General features: G+C 39.3%; 1 protein-coding gene across 1 annotated transcript; it reads right to left on the bottom strand.

Annotated features, from left to right (window-relative positions):
- Positions 1-5,362: 5,362 nt before the first annotated feature.
- LOC110151588 (placental prolactin-related protein 3-like) lies at positions 5,363-17,977 on the bottom strand. The gene is made up of 5 exons (XM_070456926.1): positions 17,752-17,977; positions 11,304-11,485; positions 7,828-7,935; positions 6,339-6,521; positions 5,363-5,734 (listed from the first exon to the last, which is right to left on the bottom strand). Exons 1-5 carry the CDS (start codon positions 17,891-17,893, stop codon positions 5,543-5,545), a joined length of 807 nt encoding a protein of 268 aa, XP_070313027.1. The 5' UTR covers positions 17,894-17,977; the 3' UTR covers positions 5,363-5,542.
- Positions 17,978-25,039: the final 7,062 nt, after the last annotated feature.

Raw genomic sequence — 25,039 nt, 5'->3', positions numbered from 1 at the left:
GGACTGCATGGAGATCAAATCAGTCAATACTAAAGGAAATCGGCCCTGAATATTCATTGAAAGGACTGATAATGAAGCTGAAGCTCCAATAATTTTTCCACCTGATGCAAAGCACTGATTCATTGGAAAAGATCCTGATGCTGAGAAAGATGGATGGCAGGAGGAGAAGGAGATGACAGAGGATGAGACGGTTGGATGGCATCACTGACTGTATGGACATGAGTTTGAGCAAGCTCCAGGAGATGGTGGAGGACAGGGGAGCCTGATGTGCTACAGTTCATGGGGTCTCAAAGAGTTGGATATGACTGAGTGACTGAACTTAACTGAAGGTATGCGTATGTGTTATGTATATAACATAATGATTATGTGATCATTATACATAGATCACATTGACAAGCAATGCTATTTTCATTTCAGGTATCATTATACATAAATAATATTGACATATAATGTTATTTTGGTTTCAGGTGTACAGTGTAATTATTTGATATATATTGCAAAATGATCACCACAATAAGTCTGGTGAACATCTGTCACTAGAAATAGTTACAATTTTCTTCTTGTGATGAGAACTTCTAAGATCTCTTAGCAGTGTTCAAACAGGCAATAAGTATATTCCAGTTTTGACTTAGTGCAGTTAAATGAGACAAGTGGCTTTGAGTCTTAGAATCAAAGAATCATGTTGAAACAGTTGAGTTGAATCAAACTTCTCAGTGCCAACTCATATAGAGCTTTCTTGAAAAATCCATCCCTGATTAGGCCCACCTTGCTCCCATCACACATGGTATGGTGTGCAGGCATAGATCGGTGTTTAAGGCTTCTGCTATCTTTTCCACTTGTCCATGCATTTCTTTCTCAACATCTTTCAGTGCTTCATCCATCTCCTGTCTTCACTATCCAAACAGGTTATAATTATGGCAGAACATGTCTAAGTAGCTACACTCACAGTTGCTGCCCACTGGGCATTTTGGAAAGAGGCTGGGAAGGAGTCCTTCCAGTATTAGAGTTTTACTTTCAGGGGATTAGAAAGCTTTTCAGTTTGAAGAGTCCATCAATACAAATATATTTCAGGAGTGAACACTGTTTAATTATTTATTTGATTAGTGATTAGCTGACCATCTGCTGAGAGTAAGGCAATGAAGGGTTAGTAAACAGGCAAAAGGAATGAGGAACTCTTGGGGAAAGTGGACACATGATTAAGGAGACCATTACCTCTATTTTGGTTAGGTTTTAGGTTTTGTTTAGGCTGGCTCTGTAAAGGTATGGGTTGTTTCCATTTTATTTCCATCCATCCTCTATGCTTTACAATGTATGTCTTATTTAAGTGTTGAAAGTGACTAGAGACTTACTGCTTGTTATCACTGGGTAGTCGTGCTTTGCTTCTGGTATTCCAGAGGGTCTAGCAGAGGCTCCATAGAGTACTTATTTCTATCATTTGCTGCAGAACCTTAACATTTTTTGGTGATTTCTGGTACTAAGTTGATGAAATACAGGAAAATAGAGCTCAGATGCTTTTGGATAAAACCTTAATTTATCTCCTCCCTTCTCTCTGACTTTTCATTGATTGACTCAACTAGTCCCATATTGTTGGATGCCTTTTCTGACTCTTATGTCTGCCTCATTCCTTGCATGTGGTCAAGGTCTATTTCATTTCCTGTATCTCTCACATCCATTGTGTCTTTTCACTCGGTAAAGCCCTCTTTGATTTTTAGTGTCATAATATTCCCAGCTCTTTCTGGTCTCTTTCTTTTTCTCTACCCACCCCAACAGCCACAACTCCTCAATCCACATTAAAGTTTCTCTTTTCTAATTCTGGACATTCTGCTCTCTTGGACTAATGTTCTTGGTTTCCTGTTGTTTTGTAGAATAAAGACAAACTCTCCAAATTGGCATATATGATTCTCCCAAATGCATAAAAATCCATACAAGTATTTCTCCATTCTAACCCTACAATAATATATACAGTATATCATGGGAGCATAATCAGGAGAGATACAACATGAAAGGTAAAAAAATGAACATTTCTTGTGTTTTTGTCAGACTTGATTATTCACTGATACCTTATAATGCCATACATATTACTATCTCAGTTGCCTTGACCTAGGGTGTCAGAGATCCTTACTTCATAAGATGATCCTAAATGAATGGACAGATATACTGTTTTCCTATTTTTCCACATCAATATCCCATTAACCTTTAAAAACTCCATCATAAAGCCATCCCATTTGCTTACTCCTATGACACACTCAGATGGCTCCTAGCTTTACCTCAATCTACTGTAGCACTGTGTTGACATCACATCTTATTCTTCTTCACTCTACCATGTAATATAGTAATTTGTGTGTTTATATCACCCTCTCCTTCTCCACAAGTGGAGGGCCTGCTTCTGGAAAATAGAGACTTTTTCAAACCTCAGTTTAAGTCCTCACTGTATCCATGACATGTGACTTACTAATCTATAAGGTCAGTGAACTTCAAAGCTTCTTCATTTGTTTGTTTCCATATGGTAACCACTGCTACTATTCTTGTTATATAAGGGCATTTCTTCAAGTGTACTCTTACAAGGAAATCTGTAAAAGAGGGGAAATGCAATGATTTCTGGTAAGCAAGGGAGTGATTGTTAAATCCTGTCCAAATATCCCCACCTTGGCTATTCCTCACTGACTCTATAGAATATCTATGGCTCTGTTCAATATTGTCTGAAATCTACAATATTCACTTTATATGAAACTGTCAAGCAAGGACAGCATTCTCAATGTCAGTACCTCTGTTCTTGATGTAAAGTCCTAAATTCAGGCTTGAAATAAATTTTATGAGACAAATACATGAAGATGTGTGTAGCCTATCAGTGAGTGTATGTCTCCTTCAATTGTATTGTCCCCCATATTGCCAAATTTCCCCCATAATAAATACCATCCTCTCTGCTGGAAATATCTAGACATTGAAGGAAAGAAAGTTAAGCAAGTAACACAATAGAATTAGATGTTTTGGGCAGTAAATGACTTAGAAAGTGCTTACAAAGTTTTTTCATGGTCTTTTACCTTTTGGAAGAAGAAAGTGAAAATACAAGAAAGCTGACACTTTACATGCATGAAGGAGCCAAAGGAGGTATCGATAGATTGCTTTGGGGCAGAGTATTCTGTCATGTTCTTTAAGCACTGGGTCATCCCAGGTAGAGCCAGGGGCAAGACTCAGGAAACAATAATCCTGGCTATGAGGGAAGAGGTTGTTTTTGCTGGACAATGTTCCTGTATGTGGGTGAAATGTGTCTTTGCCTAAAAGAACATGATTTGGCTGGATTCTTCCCTGAGAGTTGCCAGGCTTTGTTCATCTCTAGAACTATGGCCTTTAGTAATACAGAAGAATATTCCTAATATAAAGGACACTTTCAGAAAAAAGAGGAGAGAAGAGAAAATGGAAATAAAAGGGAATATGAGATATTTGCTCTTACAATATTATATATATATATATATATATATATATATATATATTTGGGTCCTTAAAAATACAGTGTTCTAACATCTTTTCATCCTTCACTACCCAAGTCCTTGACTCACTTTCCTTTTGCTGCTTTTCCTTCCTTCTGTCTTTCTCTTCCTTCTCTCTTATTCATCCCCCTTTCCCATCTACCTTTTGATTTCCCATTTTCTGTTTACTAGGAATTACTGGTAAAGCCCTAAAGATGCTGCACAACCAGCCCAGCAACATCACTGACTTCTTAGGAGAGCCAGTCAAGAGACTGGCCCTCTTCCCAGGTTGTCTGGAGGCTGTTGAACAAGCTGAGCAACCCTAATCCAGTCACACTGCTCCAGTCTCAGTAGAGACTCAGTCTATTCGGAGGATTTTATAATTCTGGGACCTACTAGGGCATGTTTGTAAGGCCAAATAATTAATGACAAGGATAGTTACTCTAAAAGGAAGAGAGAATGGTATCTCACTTCTCAGATAAATGTGTTTTTAAATCCAGCTTTCTGATCTACTCGGTGTCTATGTGAGCAGTTGGACATTTGTCCAGAGGCCCCAGGCAGGGACAGATGCACACCAGTATTTCTGCCATTCAATTGTTCAGAGTGTTTATGATCGTGGGTTTCCTGTGGGTCAGCTAGTAGGCAGCTGACTGTGGGCTACTTAATTTTCTCCAGATGGTGCTTGCAGAATGAGGGAAACAGAGAGGCTGTGGTGATGACTGCAGGTGGTGGGCTGTGGGTACCAGAACATTTCCCCTGATTAAAAAGGGAATATGGCATTGGGGATCCCCAACTTGTGAATGTCCTGGAAAACCACAAGGATCCCCCACAAGAGAAACACTTGTCAGTCAGGGGGAATTTCGGATCAGTCTGTCTGGACCAAGAGAAGGCTACAACAGCTCCATGTAAGTCAGTGATGTCAGAACTTTCCCATCTCATTACCATCTACCCTGTTCCACCAAGGCCCAAAGAATGAAGATCCAGAGAGTGAGAGAGAAGGAACCTTGCAGAAATGGACACATTGATGCATCCAGGCAGGTCCCCTGGGCCTCAGCAGGGGAGAGGGAAGCTTTGAATAGGCTGAATATGAGATGGACTTGACACTTGACTGACCTGGCCTTGTGAAACCCAGAGTGATAAAATGTATGGAATGGTTGCAAGGTGGTGTAGAAAATGAGGATGCAGTGGAGTGTGGGTGAAGACAGCCCCTGGAGGAGGATGGAGCCAGTTCACGTTTCTATCTGCGATGGTCTCAACCTTTGTCTTCCCCAGAAGTTTCATATGATGAAATCCTGATTCCCATGGTTATAGCATCCATAGGTGGTGCCTTTGTGAGGTGATAGCATGATAAGGATGGAGCCTCATCTAAGAGATGAGTGCTTTTATGTATGAGACACACAGAGCTCCCGAGCCCTTCCCCTGTGTGAGGATACAATAAGGAGTGTGAGACCAGAAAGGACCCTGCATGACCACGCTGTGGAAATCCATTTCCATTGTTATAAGACTGTGATATTTTGTTATAGCAACCCAGAAGTGCTAAGACAGCATCCTAACAATCTTTAGATAGCTCAGTAAACCTCATGCTATTTGTACAAAGGTGCGAAGCACTGATCCTGTCTGGTGTAACACTGTGACAGTGGGCTGACTGTTCGCAGCTGGCTTTCATAAAGAATCCTGAGAATTCAGTCTTCTTGGTAGCAAGACCAGAACCATGAACAATTGTCTAATACTTTGATTCTAATAACTTGACCCAGAATAATTTTCTGTGATTCTTATGTAATCTCTTAATGGTCTTCTTTGTAATGCCAGCTTCTGCTATTTGTGACTAATTTTAATAGGAGCTTCATTCTCTCAATTGTAGGGGTGGATTTTCTTTTGATTTTCAATTAAATGAAAATAAGAAATGTTAACAAATTACCCTCTTAGATTTTGACATCTCTACAGAGTCTGTGTTTATTTTTTTAAGAGGAGACCCATTTCACAGAGCATGCATGAAAAAGCTGTAAATTTCAAAGAAGCTTGCTATGGGATAGATCATTAGGACCATCTCAGAGCTGGATGGGATGGATGTGGATTTAGCACTCGTCGCTGATTCGGCACGCCAGGATCTTGCTGTACATGTCAACTTTACGTGAATCCCTGTGCAGGCACTTGAAGAGTTTATAAATTTCCGAATGACGCTTATCTTCGTTATTGGACCTCAGGGATCGGGATCCTGACCAGTACATGCGATCCTTGTCCAACTTCACTCTGACTGGAAGAATAATCTGAATACAGAAAATGACTTCTTATGCATTTTATTAATATTTGCTTAACTTTGCCCCTTGTAATTGTCAAATTAAGATTTTGGGAACACATATGAATATAAAACTCTGTGGATTTGGAGCCAGCCTATGAGAAAACAATTAGGAATCTAAAAAGTAGAAACATAACTCAAGTTTAGTTTTAACTTTCTCTTTTCTTCCTTCCCATTTTCATCCTTTGATTTGAGAAGAACAGAGAAAGAAGACAAGTAGACTTCAAGAGCAGATGTCTTGGGATACTCTGAAGAAAATGCTGAGCTTGGAAATTCTGTTCTCTGGTTCTCTTACTCTTGAAAATATTTCAACCACCTGTGCCTAGGAAGAGGCAAGCTTTTGGTGGGATTGTGTGCAATGCAGGGAAGGCTGGCACATGACAAAAATTGCAGTGAAATTCTGATTCCTTTACAGTAGACTCTATCACTATGAATGACTAGGCTCCTGCTTTATGTAGTAGCAGTCTAGCATGTAGAAGTCATGAATCTTTTTCTTACAAAATGAGATATTTCAAATCTCCTTATGCATTACAGAGTGATCAACAAAGCAAGAAAGCCCTCTGCAGGATGCTTACCTGGCTGAATCGCCTCTCTATGATTGTTTCAAGTTTTTTTAATTTTTTTAAATTCTCTCTGGCACTTGATAGGAGAGTATCTGAGAGGTCTTTCTCAAAGTGCCTGTCTTGATGGGCTAGACTATACAGAGGACCATTCCAGAGGTACTGTAACATGAGTATCCACATAGTAAGGTCTTCATTCTAAGCAAACGTAAGAAACAGTCTCATTAAAATAATCATAATTCAATGGTTTTTGTAACATGTGATCTTTGCTCAGAGCAGATGACCTAAAAGACTTTTGGTTATTCCTATGTGTATGCAGAGATTTTTGAAGGTAGTAAAAGTTGCAAAATTATAAAATGTAAGCTATTAGTTCACACTTCACTGAATTATTAAAAATCTGGGTTATTTTAGGAATTAATTCTTCTGATGAGTTCTAATTTATAACATGAAGACATTTTCTTTTTTCCTCTGAAATTCTAGTTAGCATGCTTGACTTTTTTACAGCCATGAATTGTTTTAGTGGAAAAGAACAGAGAACTGAGTAGGATGAAATATAGTAATGCACATAAAGTGCTTAGTAAAATGTATGGCCATGTAGTAACTCTCAATAAACTTTAAATTCAAGCTTATTGAAAAACCCCTCTTCCTCCTCCTCTTTGGCCTTTTCCTTTCCTTCATCATCCTCATTATTAATGAGCTTAACAGAAGAAAAGAGTGCTGATATCATTAAGAAAGTTGTAGAGAGAGAAGATAGTATTTTAAGGGGGGATGCATGTGAAAATATACTAAATAACATTAGGACGAGGATAATGCAGGAAATCAGAAAGGAGAGATTATAACAATGAAAATTTGGAGCTGCCATTAATGATTGAGGCTTGATATGTAAACTGTGTTGTCCTCAGAACAGAGGCAATTGTTGTGGCCATGAGAAGCAGCGCAATGTTATATAGGCCATTGTGGGGGAAACTTACAAATTAAGAATAAAAGGTGACAGAGGAGTCATTGAGAATGACGAATGAAGGAGGTGTCATTGAAGTAGAAGTAGAATCAGGAGAGCCTTGAAAGGCAGACGCACTGACTCGAGTGGTGCAGTGAAGGACTCCCAAATACGAGTCACTGTAACAGGGAGTACTCAAAACTGAAGTGTGTTTCTTACATATTCATTAATTTTGCAATCTTATATTTTACACATGGAAGTTCCCATTCATTTCATATTTTTGTACAGAATAACAGCTGCAATCCTGTTTATAATGAGTTGCTTGAACTAAACTTGTCTGCATGGACAAGTTATAGATCTGTTATTTATTTTGCTACTACAGATCTTTAGTCATCCCTTGGTTTCGTTCATGTTTCATCAACTGCATCATATAATTTCTCTTCAATTGCTTACGGTTCTTCCACCGTTTTCTGCATGTACAGTTGCCGTTACCTCTAATAATCTGGAACTTGGTACGCTACATACTGTCTCATTTGATCCGGTGAAAAACCCAGGTGAAAGACTCACGTTCATCTGTTGGGCTTTTTCTCTTTCTTCAGGAGCATGGAGGGGATTGGTGTGGCAGTCATTGGTGGCATTGATATACTCTGGTTTACTCTGGGAATACTTTTCATCCTGAAAGTGATCAGGCAATTAGTTAGGGTTGTTGGGCATTCAGTAGATGAGCCCATTACCAGAACATTAACATGTTTGATAGATGTGTAATTTTTAATGTGGGGGGGGGTGGAAATCACAAAATTTGAAGTCATTCTTTTCCTACATTTTCTATATATTGTCTCTATAAAAATGATTTTACATCTTTTTCTAAGTTCAAACTTTTCCCTTCTCTATTTTATCATTATTATTATTTTTTTTTTTTTTTTAGTATTTGAAACAAATATGGTAATCTTGTACCAATACTTGTTGCTTCCCAGGTGACGGTCATGGTAAAGAACATTCCTGCCAATGCAGGAGATATAAGAAGCCTCAGGTTTGATCCCTTGGTGAGGAGCATCCCTTGAAAGAGGGTACAGCACCACACTCCTGTACTCTCGCCTGGCGAATCCTATGGACAGGGGAGGCTGTTGGGCTATAGTCAGTAGGGTCGCAAAGAGCTGGACACAACTGATGTGACTTAGAATGCATGCATGCACCTGTATTTAACCATTTAATCTCAAGTTTACTGTGGGTTAGAGCCAATATATTCCCTTATAAGGAGTAATGCAATAATGACTGACTTATCTCTGAAAATGCTCATCAAAAACTTAGTGTTCATCCCAGGTGCAGAATACAATGTTGTTTGTGAAAAAATGGTATGTCAGAAAAACATGGCCTAAAGTTATAGGAAATACTAAGCAATGGACTGAGAATAATAAGAGTAGAAAAATCTAGCTAACACTTTGATAGAGAAAATCTAATCTTTAGTGGAAGTTATGAACATTTGAAGAGATTATTTGGAAGAGGTGGAAAAAAATGGACAGTCAAAAATGGAGGATGAAAAAAAACTAGTGAGCACAAAGAACTATGTGAATTTAATAGAAACCTTTATGCCAGGAGCCATTATGGGAGATCCCACCCATGACAAGGTCACGAGGAGAAGACCTGAAACGCAAGGCTGTTCGGGCTACAAGGGACCCTCCAGGTTGACCCCGGCCTCTAACCCACCCTGTATCCTCCCCCTCTTACTGTTGTCCTTGTTCATCCTGTTGCGGATCTTTGCGTTGCCCGCTAAATTAAGACCAACATAGAACCTTAATTAATAAATCTCCTGGACGCTGGTTCCCTATGAAGGGGCCAGGAATGAAGGAAATGTTTCAAGTAAAAACTCTTTTGCTGGCATTCTGGCTTGTTTGGCAAATACATACTAATGCACATGACTGCTCACAACATCTTAATCATAAAGAGCATAAAGACCCTGATCACAAAAGGCCCTTATAGGCACAGAGCCCTTTGGGGGGTGAGAAAGTCCTATTAGAAAACACAAAAAATATTATTCTAAAAGTGGTTATTGGATCAACGTTTGATTGCTGTTATTGTGCTGAGGTTGTGCAATAAAAACTATTGTTAATATAGTTAAGGATTTAAAAAAATAAGAGTTTAGCCCTAGTGTGGAGACAATAAGATAATTGTTACTTTTAATCAAGAGTGCTAAAACAGAGGCTGCCTTACCAGAGCCACAGAGTCTTTGTGTAGTAAACTTTTTAGATAAATTTAGCTGAGAACTTTTGCAAAAAGGCTGACCTTTGTGTGAACAGGACTGTATTTCTACAATGTTGCAACCTGATGTACCATGAGACTGCAACTTTTCTGTTTTCTGCTAAACTCAAGGCAAAATAGAACAATAAAGAATAGAGTAGGGAAAACATTTTTCCTTTTCCTAGGTCTTAAAATGTTAATAGGCCCCAAGGCCAGAAGATAATGTGTAAAGATCCACTATGAAAGAAGACTCTCATGAACAAAAAAGTATGCAGAAAAACACTCTGGTTTCGTGAAAGACAAAATTGATGTGATGTTAAACTAAACTTTGTATGCTTATCTATCACCTCCCCTTAGAAATGTACCACTTAGCGTATAAAAGCTATGGTATAAAAAATAAAGTTATGCAGACCGTGCTGCACACTCCAGTCTGGTCTCTCTGTGTCTGTCTGTCTGTCTGTCTCTCTCTCTCTTGCTGATGCCATTCATCCTGAGAGTACCCCTGGATCCTGCTGGGGCTAGACCCCGGCACCTTTAGCACCGCCTTTTATTAGCTGTCTGCTCTACTGTGTGCTCCTTCATTGACCTAAAATAATTAATATACAACTATCAAATACCTTCATCAGAAACAGAATAACTGTTTCCAATCATAAACGCCCCTTCTATTGTAGCTCAAAACTTATTCACTGCAAATCTTAAAACAATAATTTGTAGCATTAAAAAAACTACCAGTATTTGTTATTGTGACCAGGATTCAGCTTTGTTTAACATGTTCCATCCACCCAGTTCACTGCAGAGCAGCTCTCATTTATTGGCTATTTACTCTGAGCCTGGAGAAGAAAGCCCAGAGAGACACTGAAGGACCAGAAAATCACCATGCTTCATTTTCCCCAGTCCCACCTAAAAGTGCTTTATTATGGAGTGAATGTGTGTTCTTCAAATTCATGTGTTAGAGCCGAACTGCCAAAGTACTGTGTTTTGAAAACTGTTCCGACTTTTTGGCACGCCATGGTCTATAGCCCAGCAGACTCCTCTGTCCATGGGATTTCTCAGGCAAGAATACTGGAGGGGCTTGCCGTTCCCTTCTCCAGGGAATCTTCCAGACCCAGGGATAGAACCCAGGTCTCTCCCATTGAGGCAGATTCTTTACCATCTGAGCCACAAGCAAAGCCCATTAAGGTTAAATGAGCTCTTAGGGTGCAACACTCATCCAATAGGTTTAGTGTCTCCACGAAGCGAAACACCAGAGAATTTTCTCTTCTGTCTCTGTGTCTGTGTGTCCTTTCCTCTGTCTCTCTTCCCCACCCCCCACCCTGTGTGAGGACGCACGGAGAAGCCATCCTGGGAAGAAAGAGTTCTCAGCAGAGCCTCACCTTGCTGGTGCCCTGATCTGGGACTTCTAGCCCCCAGAGCTGTGAGGAAATAAATTTCTGGTGTTTATTCCACTGAGTCTATTGTATTCTTTTATGGCATTCTTAGCTGACAAACACAAAATCATTTATTTTGGAAATTTAAAAAAGAAAATGAATGAAAGGAAATTGAAAAAGTTATTGCACTTCTTAGGAATCTTTCAGATTTCACAAAACTGGTCCTTTCTTCGATTTCCACATCTTATGAGCTGACAGCATCTTTAACCTAGGGAGTGTGTTATTTGAAGATTTGGCTGATGCAGCCCTCTTGTTGAAAGGATAGTATGGCCCAGTCACTTACGCGAAGTTACCTTCTGGGATCCTTGTGGGCTACAGTCCATGGGGTCGCAGGAGTCGGACACGACTTAGCAACTAAACCACCACCACCACAGTACTTACAAACTCATTGAACATTATTGTGGAAAGGTTATGCATGTCGTGGGACAGCCTGGAGACACTTCTAAACGCGTTTCTAAGGAACTTTACGGGGACGCCAAACATGTCAGGACTGCAGGACGGGCATACGTTGACTTGGCCCAGGAGCAGATTTGGCATGACCAGCAGCAGGAGCAGGCAGGACCCTGCTAAAATAAAAACATGAGCCATTCTGAGATGATCTAGTCACCTGAGGTTATCAAATCCATCCTGTGGAGGGAAGCCTTCTCTTTCCCTGTTGCTCTGAGCAGGAGTTGGAGCTGTAGTAGCTGGGGTGGGGAAGAAGGAGCGCCTTCTGTGTGAATTTAGGAGGATGATGATATTTGCACAGATAGATAGTTGTAGAAGTAGGTTACTCCCTATATTTTTGTATTGCTCCCTGAAGTGATTCTATCCTCTACAAACGTTTGGAACTGAGTTCTGAGCCAGAATATTTAGGCCATTCTTTAAGACAGTTTAATGTTGGGACTCTGCAGACTCTGAGCAGCGAGGCCCTCTAGGAGTGTGTTATTTTTTCACTCTACATTGACTAGTGCGTGAATTTTAGACACTGAAATGAGAAGAAGTGTACCGTTGATCTGTGTGGTTTACCATCACGCTGGGGTAAGAGTAAACACGTGACTGACTGATCGCTGCTCTTGAGCACAGAGAGAAGACTAAGAGAAAAAGGACCCTGTGCCTTGGGTCTGCTGACTCAGCTTCGTGACCCCGTGCATGTCTCTGATACTTTCCCAAAAGCTCTAAAACATCTTAAAATGTGTGTTTCACAGTAACCCTGTGAGATAGCCTTCATCTTCTCTATGATCATCAAGTTATGTTAATGAAGATGTAATGCCTTGGAGAGGACAAATAATTTTCCCCAGGTCCCATTATTAGCAGATGGAGGTGACTGGGCACCAATACAGTCATCTGTTCACTTCCTGATGTCACATCACACATGCCTGTGGGCTCTCGGTCTGCATGTGTGTAACCAGGACCATATCAGGAGCTGTGATGACTCGGCTTAAAGTGAAAAATATTTTGTCTTCGACTGCAAAGCAGCAGTGACCATAGAACATTGGCTTTATCCACTTGTTCTGCTCTGTCTATAAAAACACTCACTGTTAAAGTCTTTGACAATTATCAGTGTGGGGGCCTGGTTCTCCTGGCTAGACTTGCTTCTAGGGAAATTGACAGCTCTTCTACTTTTATGCATCCTTAATCTTCTCATTACATTTGTTTCTTCGAGACAATGGCAGGTAAATCTCCAGATGGTCATCCAAGAATCTTACCTGCTCAGCACCCAGGACCCCGTCACTGGCTGCGGACACGGCCTGGTCTTTCCTGACTGTGACGTTTCAGGGAGAAAATCCATCTGTCTGGTCGGGAGCACATCCTGACAACCATGGGACTGTGTTTTTGAACCATCTGCAAACATCTTCTCTTTGATATGAGAACTAGACCTTCATGCTTCCATGATGTAGTGTAATATTTCAGAAATTATTCCTGGCCCTACCTACAGAAGCATAAAATCATAGACTCTTTCAAGCGTGATTTTAATATTCCTTTCCTGTCCGTCCTTTGAAAGTAAGCAGAATTTAAGACTGAAGTGAGCAAGAATTGAGTTTGGACAAGAGAACTGATAAAATAGGGATTTTATCCTCCTGAATGAGATCTGAACATGATTCTTTTTTACCAATTTACCAGAACAGTGGTAATTAATGAAGGATAAGACATCAGCATTTCCTACATTTTCTGTGCTCTTAGTTAGTTTAAAGGGGCATAGTATCTAAGAGTAAAATGTTTATTTAAAATTAAGTGGTGAAAATCAAACAAGCGGTTCTCCAAAAGAAGACATATAAGTTGGAGAAATTTCGGACTATGTCTCTCATCATCTAAAGAGCTCCAGAGGGATGGGATGGGGAGGGAGGTGGAGGGGAGATCAGTATGGGGAACACATGTAAATCCATGGCTGATTCATGTCAATATATGGCAAAAACCACTACAAAATTGCAAAGTAAAAAAATAAAAAATATAGGGTTATCGTTACCATCTTTCTAAATTCCATATATATATGTGTTAGTATACTGTAATGGTCTTTATCTTTCTGGCTTACTTCGCTCTGTATAATGGGCTCCAGTTTCATCCATCTCATTAGAACTGATTCAAATGAATTGTTTTTAATGGCTGAGTAATATTCCATGGTGTATATGTACCACAGCTTCCTCATCCACTCGTCTGCTGATGGGCATCTAGGTTGCTTCCATGTCCTGGCTATTATAAACAGTGCTGCGATGAACATTGGGGTGCAGGTATCTCTTTCAGATCTGGTTTCCTCGGTCTGTATGCCCAGAAGTGGGATTGCTGGGTCATATGGCAGTTCTATTTCCAGCTTTTTAAGAAATCTCCACACTGTTTTCCATAGTGGCTGTACTAATGTGCATTCCCACCAACAGTGTAAGAGGGTTCCCTTTTCTCCACACCCTCTCCAGCATTTATTGCTTGTAGACTTTTGGATAGCAGCCATCCTGACTGGCGTGTAATGGTACCTCATTGTGGTTTTGATTTGCATTTCTCTGATAATGAGTGATGTTGAGCATCTTTTCATGTGTTTTTTGCCATCTGTATGTCTTCCTTGGAGAAATGTCTGTTTAGTTCTTTGGCCCATTTTTTGATTGGGTCATTTATTTTTCTGGAGTTGAGCTGAAGGAGTTGCTTGTATATTTTTGAGATTAATCCTTTGTCTGTTGCTTCGTTTGCTATTATTTTCTCCCAATCTGAGGGCTGTCTTTTCACCTTGCTTATAGTTTCCTTTGTTGTGCAAAAGCTTTTAAGTTTCATTAGGTCCAATTTGTTTATTTTTTGCTTTTGTTTCTAAAATTCTGGGATGTGGGTCATAGAGGATCCTGCTGTGATTTATGTCGGAGAGTGTTTTGCCTATGTTCTCCTCTAGGAGTTTTATAGTTTCTGGTCTTACATTTAGATCTTTAATCCATTTTGAGTTTAATCCATTTTGCTCAGTCATATAGCAGTATATTTCCAGTTTTTTAAGGAATCTCCACCCTGTTCTCCATCGTGGCTGTATTACTATTTTAAATAAATATCAACCTAGTATACCAGAGAATTAAAGGGAATAAAATTACAATAGTATTAGTAATAATACAGTCCCCCAAATTATAATCCAGTAATGCTCCCAGTTTTAAATGACTTTCTACCCATGTATTATTGAGGTCCCCTACTCACTCCTTACTAGGTGTTTCAATTTTGAAATAGAATGTAGAAAACAATGGAGTCAAAAATTCTGAAAATCACCTTGGATTTTAGATGCCTCAAGATTAAATATGTAATTTTTAATATTTATAGTTAGTAGGGCTATTCATAGCACACATAGCTCAGTGTAGGGTGATTTCTACTGAGTGAAGGATGTATGCTGTGAACTATAATCACCAAACAGGTGATTGGAAATAAAGAAAGCAATGCCAGGAAGACAGAGTCTTTTGTTCTGGAAGGAAAAACTTACAGTGTCTCTCATCTACAGTCTAATCTTCAGATTTTTCAAAACACTTACTCTTCCTTTGCTCATTTAATAATTTGAGTTGTTTGATTTTTTTTTCTACTGAGTTGCATGAGTCTCTTATATAAACTTGATATGAAGCCCTTACCAAATATGTGATTTGAAAATAGTTTTTTTTTTTTCATTCCATAGGTTGCCATTTAATTTTATTGATGGCTTCTTTTACTATGCAGAAGGTTTTGAGTTTGATGTGGTCTCACTAGTTTATTTTTGCAGCTCTTGCCTTTGCTTTTGATGACTGACTTGTTTGAGCTGCTTGTATTTTGGAAAGTGATCCTTTATCAGTTGTTTTATTTGCCATTATTTTCTTCCATTCTTAAAAAAAGACACAGACTAGATGAATGGATACAAAAACAAGACCCATATATATGTTGTCTACTGAAGAGACCCACTTCAGTCCTAGAGACATATGCAGACTGAAAGTGAGAGGATGGAAAAAGATATTCCATGTAAATGGAAATAAAAAGAAAGCTGGATTGGCAATTCTTGTATCAGAAAAAATAGACCTTAAAATAAAAACTATTATAAGAGATAAAGAAGGACACTACCAAATGATCAAGGGTCAGTCCAAGAAAAAGACAAAACAATTTTAAATATTTATGTAGCCAACTTGTACTTCAATACATGAGGCAGAAGGGGAAAACTGAAACAAAAATGGAAGTTGACAGTAACACAATAATAGTAGGGCATGTCAACACCGCACCTATACCAATGGGCAGATCAACAAAACAGAAAATTAATAAGGAAACATAAGCCTAAAAGGAAATATTAGAGCAAACAGACCTAATTGATATCTTCAGCACTTTCCATCCAAATGCAGAATACACTTTCTTCTCAAGTGCACATGGAACATTTTCCTCATCGTGGGTCACAAATCAAACCTCAGTAAATTTAAGGAAATTGAAATTATATCAAGCATTTTCTCTGACCACAACACTATGAGACTAGATATAGATTATAGGGGAAAAAAAAAAACACCTTTAAAGAACACAAACAAAATGGAGATTCAACAACACACTTTGAAATAGTAAACAGGTTACCGAAGAAATAAGGGAAATCAAAACATTCCTAGAAAAAAAGAGCAATGAAAACATGATGATCTAAAACCTATAGGAGGTAACAAAAGCAGTTCTGAGAGGGAAATTTACTGTAATACAAATCCTACCACAAGAAACACATTGAAAAGACAACCTAACTTTGTATATCTTTAGCTTTTTTTAAATTCTCTTATCAGTATCTTAAAGGTTTTGTATAAAATCTTTCAACACCTTGCTTAACTTTATTCCTAAGTGCTTTATCTTTTTGTGATGCAGTAGTAAATGTGCTTGTTTACTTTATTCAACTTTCTGATAGTTCGTTGTTGATATATAGGTAGGCAACAGAGTTTTGTATATTGGAATATAGTAAACAATGTATTCTACATCTTTAAAGAATAGATATTTTCCCACAATTAAGACATATAGATGGTCAAGAGGTATATGACAAGATGCTAAGCATCGTTAATAAACAAAGGAAATGCAGATCAAAAGCAAAAGAGATATCACCTCGCACGTGTTTGAATGGCTAGTACCAAAAATATAAAAAATGACAGATCTTGATGAGGATGTGGAGAAAAAAGAGTGCTTATTTACTGTTGGTAGGGATGTATACTGGTGCAACTCCCATGGAAAAATACTCTGGAGGTTCCTCAAGAAATTTAAAAGAGAACTGTTATGTGATCCATTATCCCACTTCTGGATATACAGTCAAAGGAAATGAAATCATTTTCTCAAAGAGAGATCTGTATCCCTATGTTAACTGCAGCATTATTCACAGTAGCCTTGGTACAGAACAACCTGAGTATCTTTCAACAGGTGAACGGGTTAAAACAATGTGATGTAATATAGGTAAATATTATTTAGCCATTAGAAAAATAAAGAAATCCTTCCATTTATGGCAACATGGATGAAACTGGAGGGCATTACACTAAGTAAACTAAGCCAGAGAAAGAAAAATACCATATGATCTCAATTGTAAGGAATCTCAAAAAAAAAAAAAATCTCTGAGAGAGTGGACATCATCGAGTGGCATACCGACTCAACGGACATGAGCTTGAGTAAGCTCTGGGAGTCAGGGATGGACAGCGAAGCCTGGCACGCCGCAGTCCATGGGGTTGCAAAGAGTCAAACACGACTGAATGACTGACTCAACTGAAGAGAGTGGAACTTACCTGTGTTCTCCTCAAAAAGAAAAAGTTAAACATGTGTGGTGATGGCAATGTTACTTAATAGAAAGGGAAACTCGTTTCTAATACATGCACAAATGGGGGTGGACAAGATGACGGAGGGGTAGGTGGAAGTGGGGTACACCTCTCTCCACCGATGCATCAGTTCAGTTCAGTTCAGTCGTTCAGTCGTGTCCAACTCTTTGCGACCCCATGAATCGCAGCACGCCAGGCCTCCCTGTCCATCACAAACTCCCGGAGTTTACTCAAACTCATGCCCATCCGGTGAATGCATCAAGAACATCTTCGGGTGGATGCATCAAGAACATCTAACGATACAGCAGTTCTCACAGAAGACCAGGTGAATACTGGCAGGACTCCCTGACCACTGAGAAGGAATGTTCGGATCCATACAGAACTCGGGAGGACAAAGGAAAAAAGGGACAAGACGGAAGGGGAAAGAAGGAGGAGAGCAAGTGGGACCAGCCTGCGCCTTGGGGTGAGGGAGCTGAAGCGCAGGGGAGAGATCCCCGCATCCATGGCCGTCCACTGGAATGGGGGGAGTCATTTGAAGCTGTTGGGGAGTGAACAAACTAACCTGTGACCATCTGAACGGAGTGAACCACATAGACAAGCCATGCTGCTGACTTTCATACCTCGGACAGGGTTGTAAGTCCACTGGTGTCCACGGAAGCTGGGAGCTGGAGCCATGGGGACTGCAGAATGATCCCAGGGTGAGGAGTCCTGTTGACCGTGGGGAGTCAGCCGGTGGGATGGGATGGAGGAAATCTGCTGCATCGAATGCTTCTTAAGGAAAGCCACGAGGCCATAAAAGTAGGGTTCAACTGCCTGTGGAGTAGAGCTATCTCTTTCTCCATGGTGGTACCTGTAGGTTGAGCAATAGAGAAAGACTTCAGTGAGGGTGGTCCTTGAGTGTCTGACGCATTAAGCAATGGAGAGTTTTGAATGTCTATGCACCCTCTCCTACCCTATTCTCTGTCTAAATTGTGAGTTTTAGCATTGTAATTTTGGATGAATTTAAATTTCTTCTGGTAGAGTTTCTGATTTACAAGTTAAGCTAATTCCTCACATCTGACTCGTTCTTGGTGTTTCAAGAAACTTCGAGAACCTTCCTTCCTCTCAAGGCAATACTGCCCTTTACTATCATTGCTGAATTCCCATACTTTCACTTCTTTCCTGATATATTCTATGTCTTTCTCTATTCGCTATAACTTTAGTAGTATGTGTCCCTATGTTGCTGTTAATATTCTGATAAATTATTAACCTGATGCAGTGGAGAATCAAAAGCACTGTAGTTACAACACTAGTAAACAATTACCCCAAATTATAATCCATTAATGCTCCCATTTAAAACTGATTTTCTGTCAATATATTATTGAGGAATCTTAACTAATTTTCCTTACTAGGTGGCTCAATTTTGAAATGAAATATAGAAAACAATGGAGTGGTCAACTCTGGAAATTACCTTCCTTTTGATATGCCTCATTAGTAAGTATGCAAATATTAGTTTTGCTTTGTTTTTTTTTTTCCCCTGTGAGGCTGTTCTTAGTACATATTATAGCTCACTGTGGGGTGATTTCTATTGACTGAAGAATGTACACTGTGAACTGTAATTTCAAACAAGTGAGTGGAGATGAAATAAGTAATGCGAGGAAGGCATAGGCTTTTGTGGTTCTAGCAGAAAAACTTTGCTGTGTCTCTCATCTACAGCCTAATCTTCAGATTTATTGAAACTCTTACTTTTCTTTCTTGCTTTTTTTTTTTTTTGAAACTCTTACTTTTCTTATGCTCCAATAAAAATTTGGATTATTTGGTGTTTTTGCCCCTTGAGTTGTATGTTTCATGCATTATTGAATATTAAGCCTTTGTGAAATATATGATTTGGAAATATCTTGTCAATCTGTAAATTGCCATTTGATTTTGTTGATGTTCCTTTCTTTGGAGTTTGATGTGGTCCCACTTGTTTGTTTTTGCAGTTGTTGCCTTTGGCTTTTAGTGTGAAACCCAAAAACTCATTGCAAAGACTGATGGCAAGAAGATTACCTCAATGTTTTCTTCTAGGGGTTTAATCGCTTAAAGTCTTATGTTCAACTTTTTAATCCCTTTTTAGTTGATTTCTGTGTATGGTAAAAGACAGGGGCACAGTTTCATTTTTTCATAGGACTATCCAGTTTTCCCAGTGCCATTTTTGAAAAGCTTGTCCTTTCCCCACTGGATATTCTTGGCTCCTTTTTCATAAGCTAACCGACAATATATGGGTGTGTGTTTCTTTCTGGCTTGTTGTTCTGCTCTGTTGATCTATGAGTCTGTTTTCGTGCCAGTCAATAAATATGAAACATGTTTCCTTTTGTGTCTTTTAAACATTTCTTTCATGAGTGTCTTGAATATTTTCATACATAGATCTTTCAACACCTTGCTTAAATTTATTTCTAAGTATTTTATTTTTTGATGCAATTATAAATGGAATTATTTGTATTTCTGTAATTTATTTTGGTGTATGGATAGGTACCTGAGTTTTATATATTCAAATACAGTATACACAATGCGTGCTATTTTTTAATAGCATAGGCAATTTTCCCCCCAAATAAGACATACAGAATGCCCAAGAAGTATATGACAAGATGCTCAACATCATTATCAGGGAAGTGCAAATCAAAAGTACAACACATACCACCTCACTCCTGTTTAAATGGCTTTTACCAAAAAGTAAGAAATCAGTGTGATTGAGGATGTGTAGAAAATGGAGGTTTTAATTGATTGTTGGTAGGAATGTATATTGGTGCAACTCCCATGGAATACCTTCGGGAAGTTTCTCACGAAATTTCAAACTTCTGGATATATATTCATTTCTGAATATATATTCAAAGGAAATGAAATAATTATCTCAAAGAGAAATGTGTACTCCCATATTCACTGCATCAATATTGACAGTAGCATTGCTCCTGCTGCTGCACCTGCTAAGTCATTTCAGTCATGTTTGACTCTGTGAGACCCCATAGACAGCAGCCCACCAGGCTCCCCCTTCCCTGGGATTCTCCAGTCAAGAACATTAAAGTTGGTTGCCATCTCCTTCTCCAATGCATGAAAGTGAAAAGTGAAAGTGAAATCGTGTCCGACTCTTAGCAACCCCATGGACTGCAGCCTACCAGGCTCCTCCATCCATGGGATTTTCCAGGCAAGAGTACTGGAGTGGGTTGCCATTTCCTTCTCCATCACAGTAGCCTAGAAACAACCTATTATAGGAACAATCTAAGTATCTGTCAGCAGGTGAAGAGATTAAAACAATGTGATGTGATATATATATATATATATGAATTTTATTTAGCCATTAAAAAAGAAACAAAGTTTTCCATTAGTGGCAGCATGGAGGGCCTAATGCCAAATGAAATAAGTTAAAGAAAGACAGATACAGTATAATATCAATTGTAAGGAATCTAAAAGAAAAAAAAAAATGTGGAACTCAGAAACGGCTTAGGAGAGTGATTGCCAGGGCTTGGAGAGTGGAGAAAATAGGAACAAATGTGTAAAAGGTTATACATTTTAACATGAAAATTATAAGGTCTGAGGATCTAATGTGTAGCATGATGACTATAACTGATAAAATTGTGTTGTATAATTAGTGCTGTCTAAGAGAGTGGACTGGTCAAGGCTACTCATTGGAAAAGACCCTGATGCTGGGAGAGATTGGGGGCAGGAGGAGAAGGGGACAACAGAGGATGAGACGGCTGGATCACATCACCGACTCAATGGGCTTGAGTTTGAGTAAACTCCGGGAGTTTGTGATGTACAGGGAGGCCTGGCATGCTGCGTTTCATGGGGTCGCAAAAAGTCGGAGATGACTGAGTGACTGAAATGAACTGAACTGAAGAGACTGGAACTTACCTGTGTTCTCTTCAAAAAATAAAAGGTAAACATGTCAGATGATAGCATGTTACTTAAGTTAATAGAAAGGGAAAAATCTTTTCTAATACATACGTAAATGAGGGTCAGCACTATGGCAGAGGGTAGGTAGAAATGGCAAGTATACTGGAGTGGCTTGCCATTTCCTCCTCCAGAGAAGCTTTCCGACCCAGGGATTGAACCATCTCCTGTGTCTCCTGCATCGCAGGCAGATTCTTTAGCTGCTGAGCCATCAGGGAAGTCCTAACAAAACTACCGTATGACCTAGAAATTCTACTATTGGGCACACACCCTGAGAAAACCGTAACTCAAACAGACACGTGTACCGCAAAATTCATTGCAACAGTGTTTACAATAGCCAGGGCATGGAAGCAATCTAGATGTGCATTAAGAGAGGAATGGATAAAGAAGTTGTGACACATCTATACAAGGGGATTTTAATTAACCTTAAAGAGAAGCGAATTTGGGTCACTTGAGCTGCGGTGGATGATCCTACAGCCTGTTATGGAGAGTGAACTAAGTCACAAAGAGAAAATCAAATATTGTATGTTAATGTATATATGAAATCCAGAAAAATGGCACTGGTTATCCTATTTTCAGGGCAGGAAAAGAGACACAGACAGAGAATATGTTTGTGGAGACAACAGGGGAGGTGATACAAGTTGAATTGAGAGTCGCATTGAAACACAGTACATTACCAAATGAAAAATAATAATAGATAGGCTAGTGGGAAGTGGCTGTGTGACACAGGAAGCTCACCCCGTGCTGTGTGACCACCTGGAGAAGTGGGATGGGGTGCGTGGTGGGGGACTCAAGAGGGAGGGGGTATATGTACACTTATGGCTGATTCACATCATTGTACAACACATTTTAAAGAAATTATACTCCAATTAAAACTAAATTTAAAAAATAATATATATATCTGTCAATTCCCATGTTATATACTTTAAATATCATACAGTTTTATTTGTGAATTCTGTCTCAAACAATACTCTGCTTGCTAGTCACGATTCATGACATTTGATTTATATATGTTGTTGTCTACATAGGAAAAAAAAAAAAAAAACTTTGCTGTATCTACCAAGAAAGGCAAAATGGAGAATTTTTTGATGCTTATATATCACTTAAGCAAAAGGATTAATAATTAACTAGTTATCAGTGGATAATTAGCCCCTCAGCCTCTCAAACAAAAACTAAAAAAGGTAAAAAAAAAAAAAAATAGCCCCTCATCAACGCAACCAAAAAACTTAAAACGGCTGAAAAAAGAATTGTTGGTATCTTTCCAACATAATGGCTTCCAGCATGAACCTTGGAGTCCTGTAGCCCTGTACATACCACCACTCCATCCCTCAGTAGCCCTGAGTCTTTAGACAAGCATTATTTTGCTTCTCTCCATAATGCCATTCGAACTAGTGTCCACCTCATGGAGTTGCATAAGAATTAATGAAGATAATGCAAAAAAAAAAAAAAAAATTCAGAGAAAGACCAGAAGAAGATAAATGCTTGACCAATGTTTGTCACTTCACATTTTCTTATTGTGAAGTTACAACGAGGGAGCCTTGTCAAGCAAAACCAGCCACCTGGCTGTGTAGTGAATGGGCTCAGCCTCATCCAAGGGAAATCTGGATTTTGCCCTTGTTTCCTTGGAGCGCCTCTCTAAATCCTTAGGTTGATTCATATGACAAAGAGTGACTAAAAGTGTCAAAGGTTGACACTGAAAACAGTACTTTTCTTTATGTGAGGGTCTTGGGAAAGCCTGATAGAGATGTCAGCAATGTAATTGAGTAAAAACTTTGGGCTACAAGAATGATGTGATTCAGGATGGGGGATTTGGTCATGCAGTATCAGCTGAATTTCTAGAGATGTTTGAGCCTGAGATCAGCTATATGGACCATCAGTCATGCCTTGGCAATGGAGCCTCAGTAAAAACTCTGGACACGAGGCTGGAGTGAGCTCCCATGTATGCAAGTGCTCAATGCCAGCACATCGGTGCTAGGAACACAAAGCTACCCATGACACCCTGAGAAGAGGAAACAAAAGTTCCATGTTTCACATTTCCTTTGACCTATATGCCTTTTCCTGGGCAGTTTTTTATCTGTATCTTTTAAAAAGCTGCAATCCCCTGGATATATACCAAGAGAAAATCATACTTTGTAAAGATACATGCACCTCAGTGTTCCTTGCTTCATCAGGGCTTCCCTGGTGGCTCAGATGGTAAAGAATCTGCCTGCAGTGCGGGAGACCTGGGTTCGATCCCTGGGTGGGAAGATCCCCTGGAGGAGGGGATGGCAACCCACTCCAATCTTCTTGCCTATTATTGTCCACAGGGACTACCTCCATGGACTGAGGTGCCTGGCAGGCTACAAACCATGGGGTCGCAAAGAGATGGGCATGACTAAATGACTAAGCATAGCACTGTTCATTGCAGCACCATTTACAATAGCCAGAACATGGAAGCAACCTAAATGTCCATCAACAGAGAAATGGGCAAAGAAGATGCAGTGCGGATATACAATGTAATGTTACTCAGCCATAAGAAGGATCAAAATAATGCTATCAGAAGCAATATGGATGGACCTGGATAATGCCATCCAAGTGAAGTAAGTCAGACAGAGAAAGACAAATGCATATGATATCACTGATATGTGGAATATTAAAAAATGGTATAAATGAACTTATTTACAAACAGGAAGAGAGTCACAATGTAGAAAATAATCTTATGGTTCCAGGGGGAAGAAGGGAGGGATGAATTGTGACATTGGGATTGACGTGTACACACTAATATATATAAGATAGATAACTAATAAGGACCTACTGTATAGAACAGGAAACTCTACTCAACTCTCTGTAATGACCTACTTGAGTTCAGTTCAGTCACTCAGTCATGTCTGACTCTTTGCGACCCCATGAATCACAGCATGCCAGGCATCCCTGTCCATCACCAACTCCTGGAGTCTACCCAAACTCATGTCCATTGAGTCGCTGATGCCACCTAACAATCTCATCCTCTGTCACCTCCTTCTTCTCCTGGCTTCAATCTCTCCCAACATCAGGGTCTTTTAAAATCTGTCAGCTCTTTGCATCAGGTGGCCAAAATATTGGACTTTCAGCTTCAACATCAGTCCTTTCAATGAACACCCAGGACTGATCTCTTTTAGGATGGACCGGCTGGATCTTCTTGCAGTCCAAGGGATTCTCAAGAGACTGTTCCAACATCACAGTTCAAAAGCATCAATTATTCAGTGCTCAGCTTTCCTTATAGTCCAACTCTCACACCCATACATGACCACTGGAAAAACCATAACCCTGACTAGACAGATCTCTGTTAACAAAGTAATGTCTCTGCTTCTTAATATGCTGTCTAGGTTGGTCAAAACTTTCCTTCCAAGGAGTAAGCATTTTTAAGTTCATGGCTGAAATCACCATCTGCAGTGATTTTGGAGCCCAAAACAATAAAATCGGCCACTGTCCAGGTTCCCCATCTACTTGCCATGAAGTGATGGGACCGGATGCCATGATCTTACTTTTCTGAATGTTGAGCTTTAAGCCAAATTTTTTGCTCTCCTCTTTCACTTTCATGAAGAGGCTCTTTACTTCTTCACTTTTTGCCATAAGGGTGGTGTCATCTATACATATGAGGTTATTGATATTTCCCCAGCAATCTTGCTTCCAGCTTGTGCTTCATCCAACCTGGTGGTTCAAGTGATATACTCTGTATATAAGTTAGATAAGCAGGTGACTGTATACAACCTTGACATACCCCTTTTCCTTTCCGGAACATGTCTGTTGCTCCATGAGAAAAGAATCTAAATAAGATATACAAGTTATTCACTGTTCAACAAAAACTGACATTTATAGCATTGTAAATCAATTATACTTCAGTAAAAATAAAAAATGAATTAAAAAAAATAAAGATCTGGAATAAACCATAACCACATGTATAACAGCTTTCAGTGATCTTTTGGAGTCCTAGCTGATTATGAAACCCAAGAATGGTCTTGGGAGATGCCCAAACTTGTAATT

This window comes from Odocoileus virginianus, chromosome 27, assembly GCF_023699985.2.
Source record: "Odocoileus virginianus isolate 20LAN1187 ecotype Illinois chromosome 27, Ovbor_1.2, whole genome shotgun sequence".
Taxonomy (NCBI): Eukaryota; Metazoa; Chordata; class Mammalia; order Artiodactyla; family Cervidae; genus Odocoileus; species Odocoileus virginianus.
The sequence above is the reverse complement of the archived record's forward strand: the minus strand, read 5'-3'. Positions and strand labels throughout refer to the sequence as shown.

Excerpts from the sequence above, each read along its gene's own strand:
- LOC110151588 (XM_070456926.1), bottom strand. The coding sequence starts at position 17,893 with ATGCAGCAGATTTCCTCCATCCCATCCCACCGGCTGACTCCCCACGGT. Across the intron at positions 6,522-7,827 it reads AAAAAGCCCAACAGATGAAC|AATGAAGACCTTACTATGTG; the intron begins GTGAGTCTTTCA and ends ACGTTTGCTTAG. Across the intron at positions 5,735-6,338 it reads TAGAGAGGCGATTCAGCCAG|ATTATTCTTCCAGTCAGAGT; the intron begins GTAAGCATCCTG and ends TTCTGTATTCAG.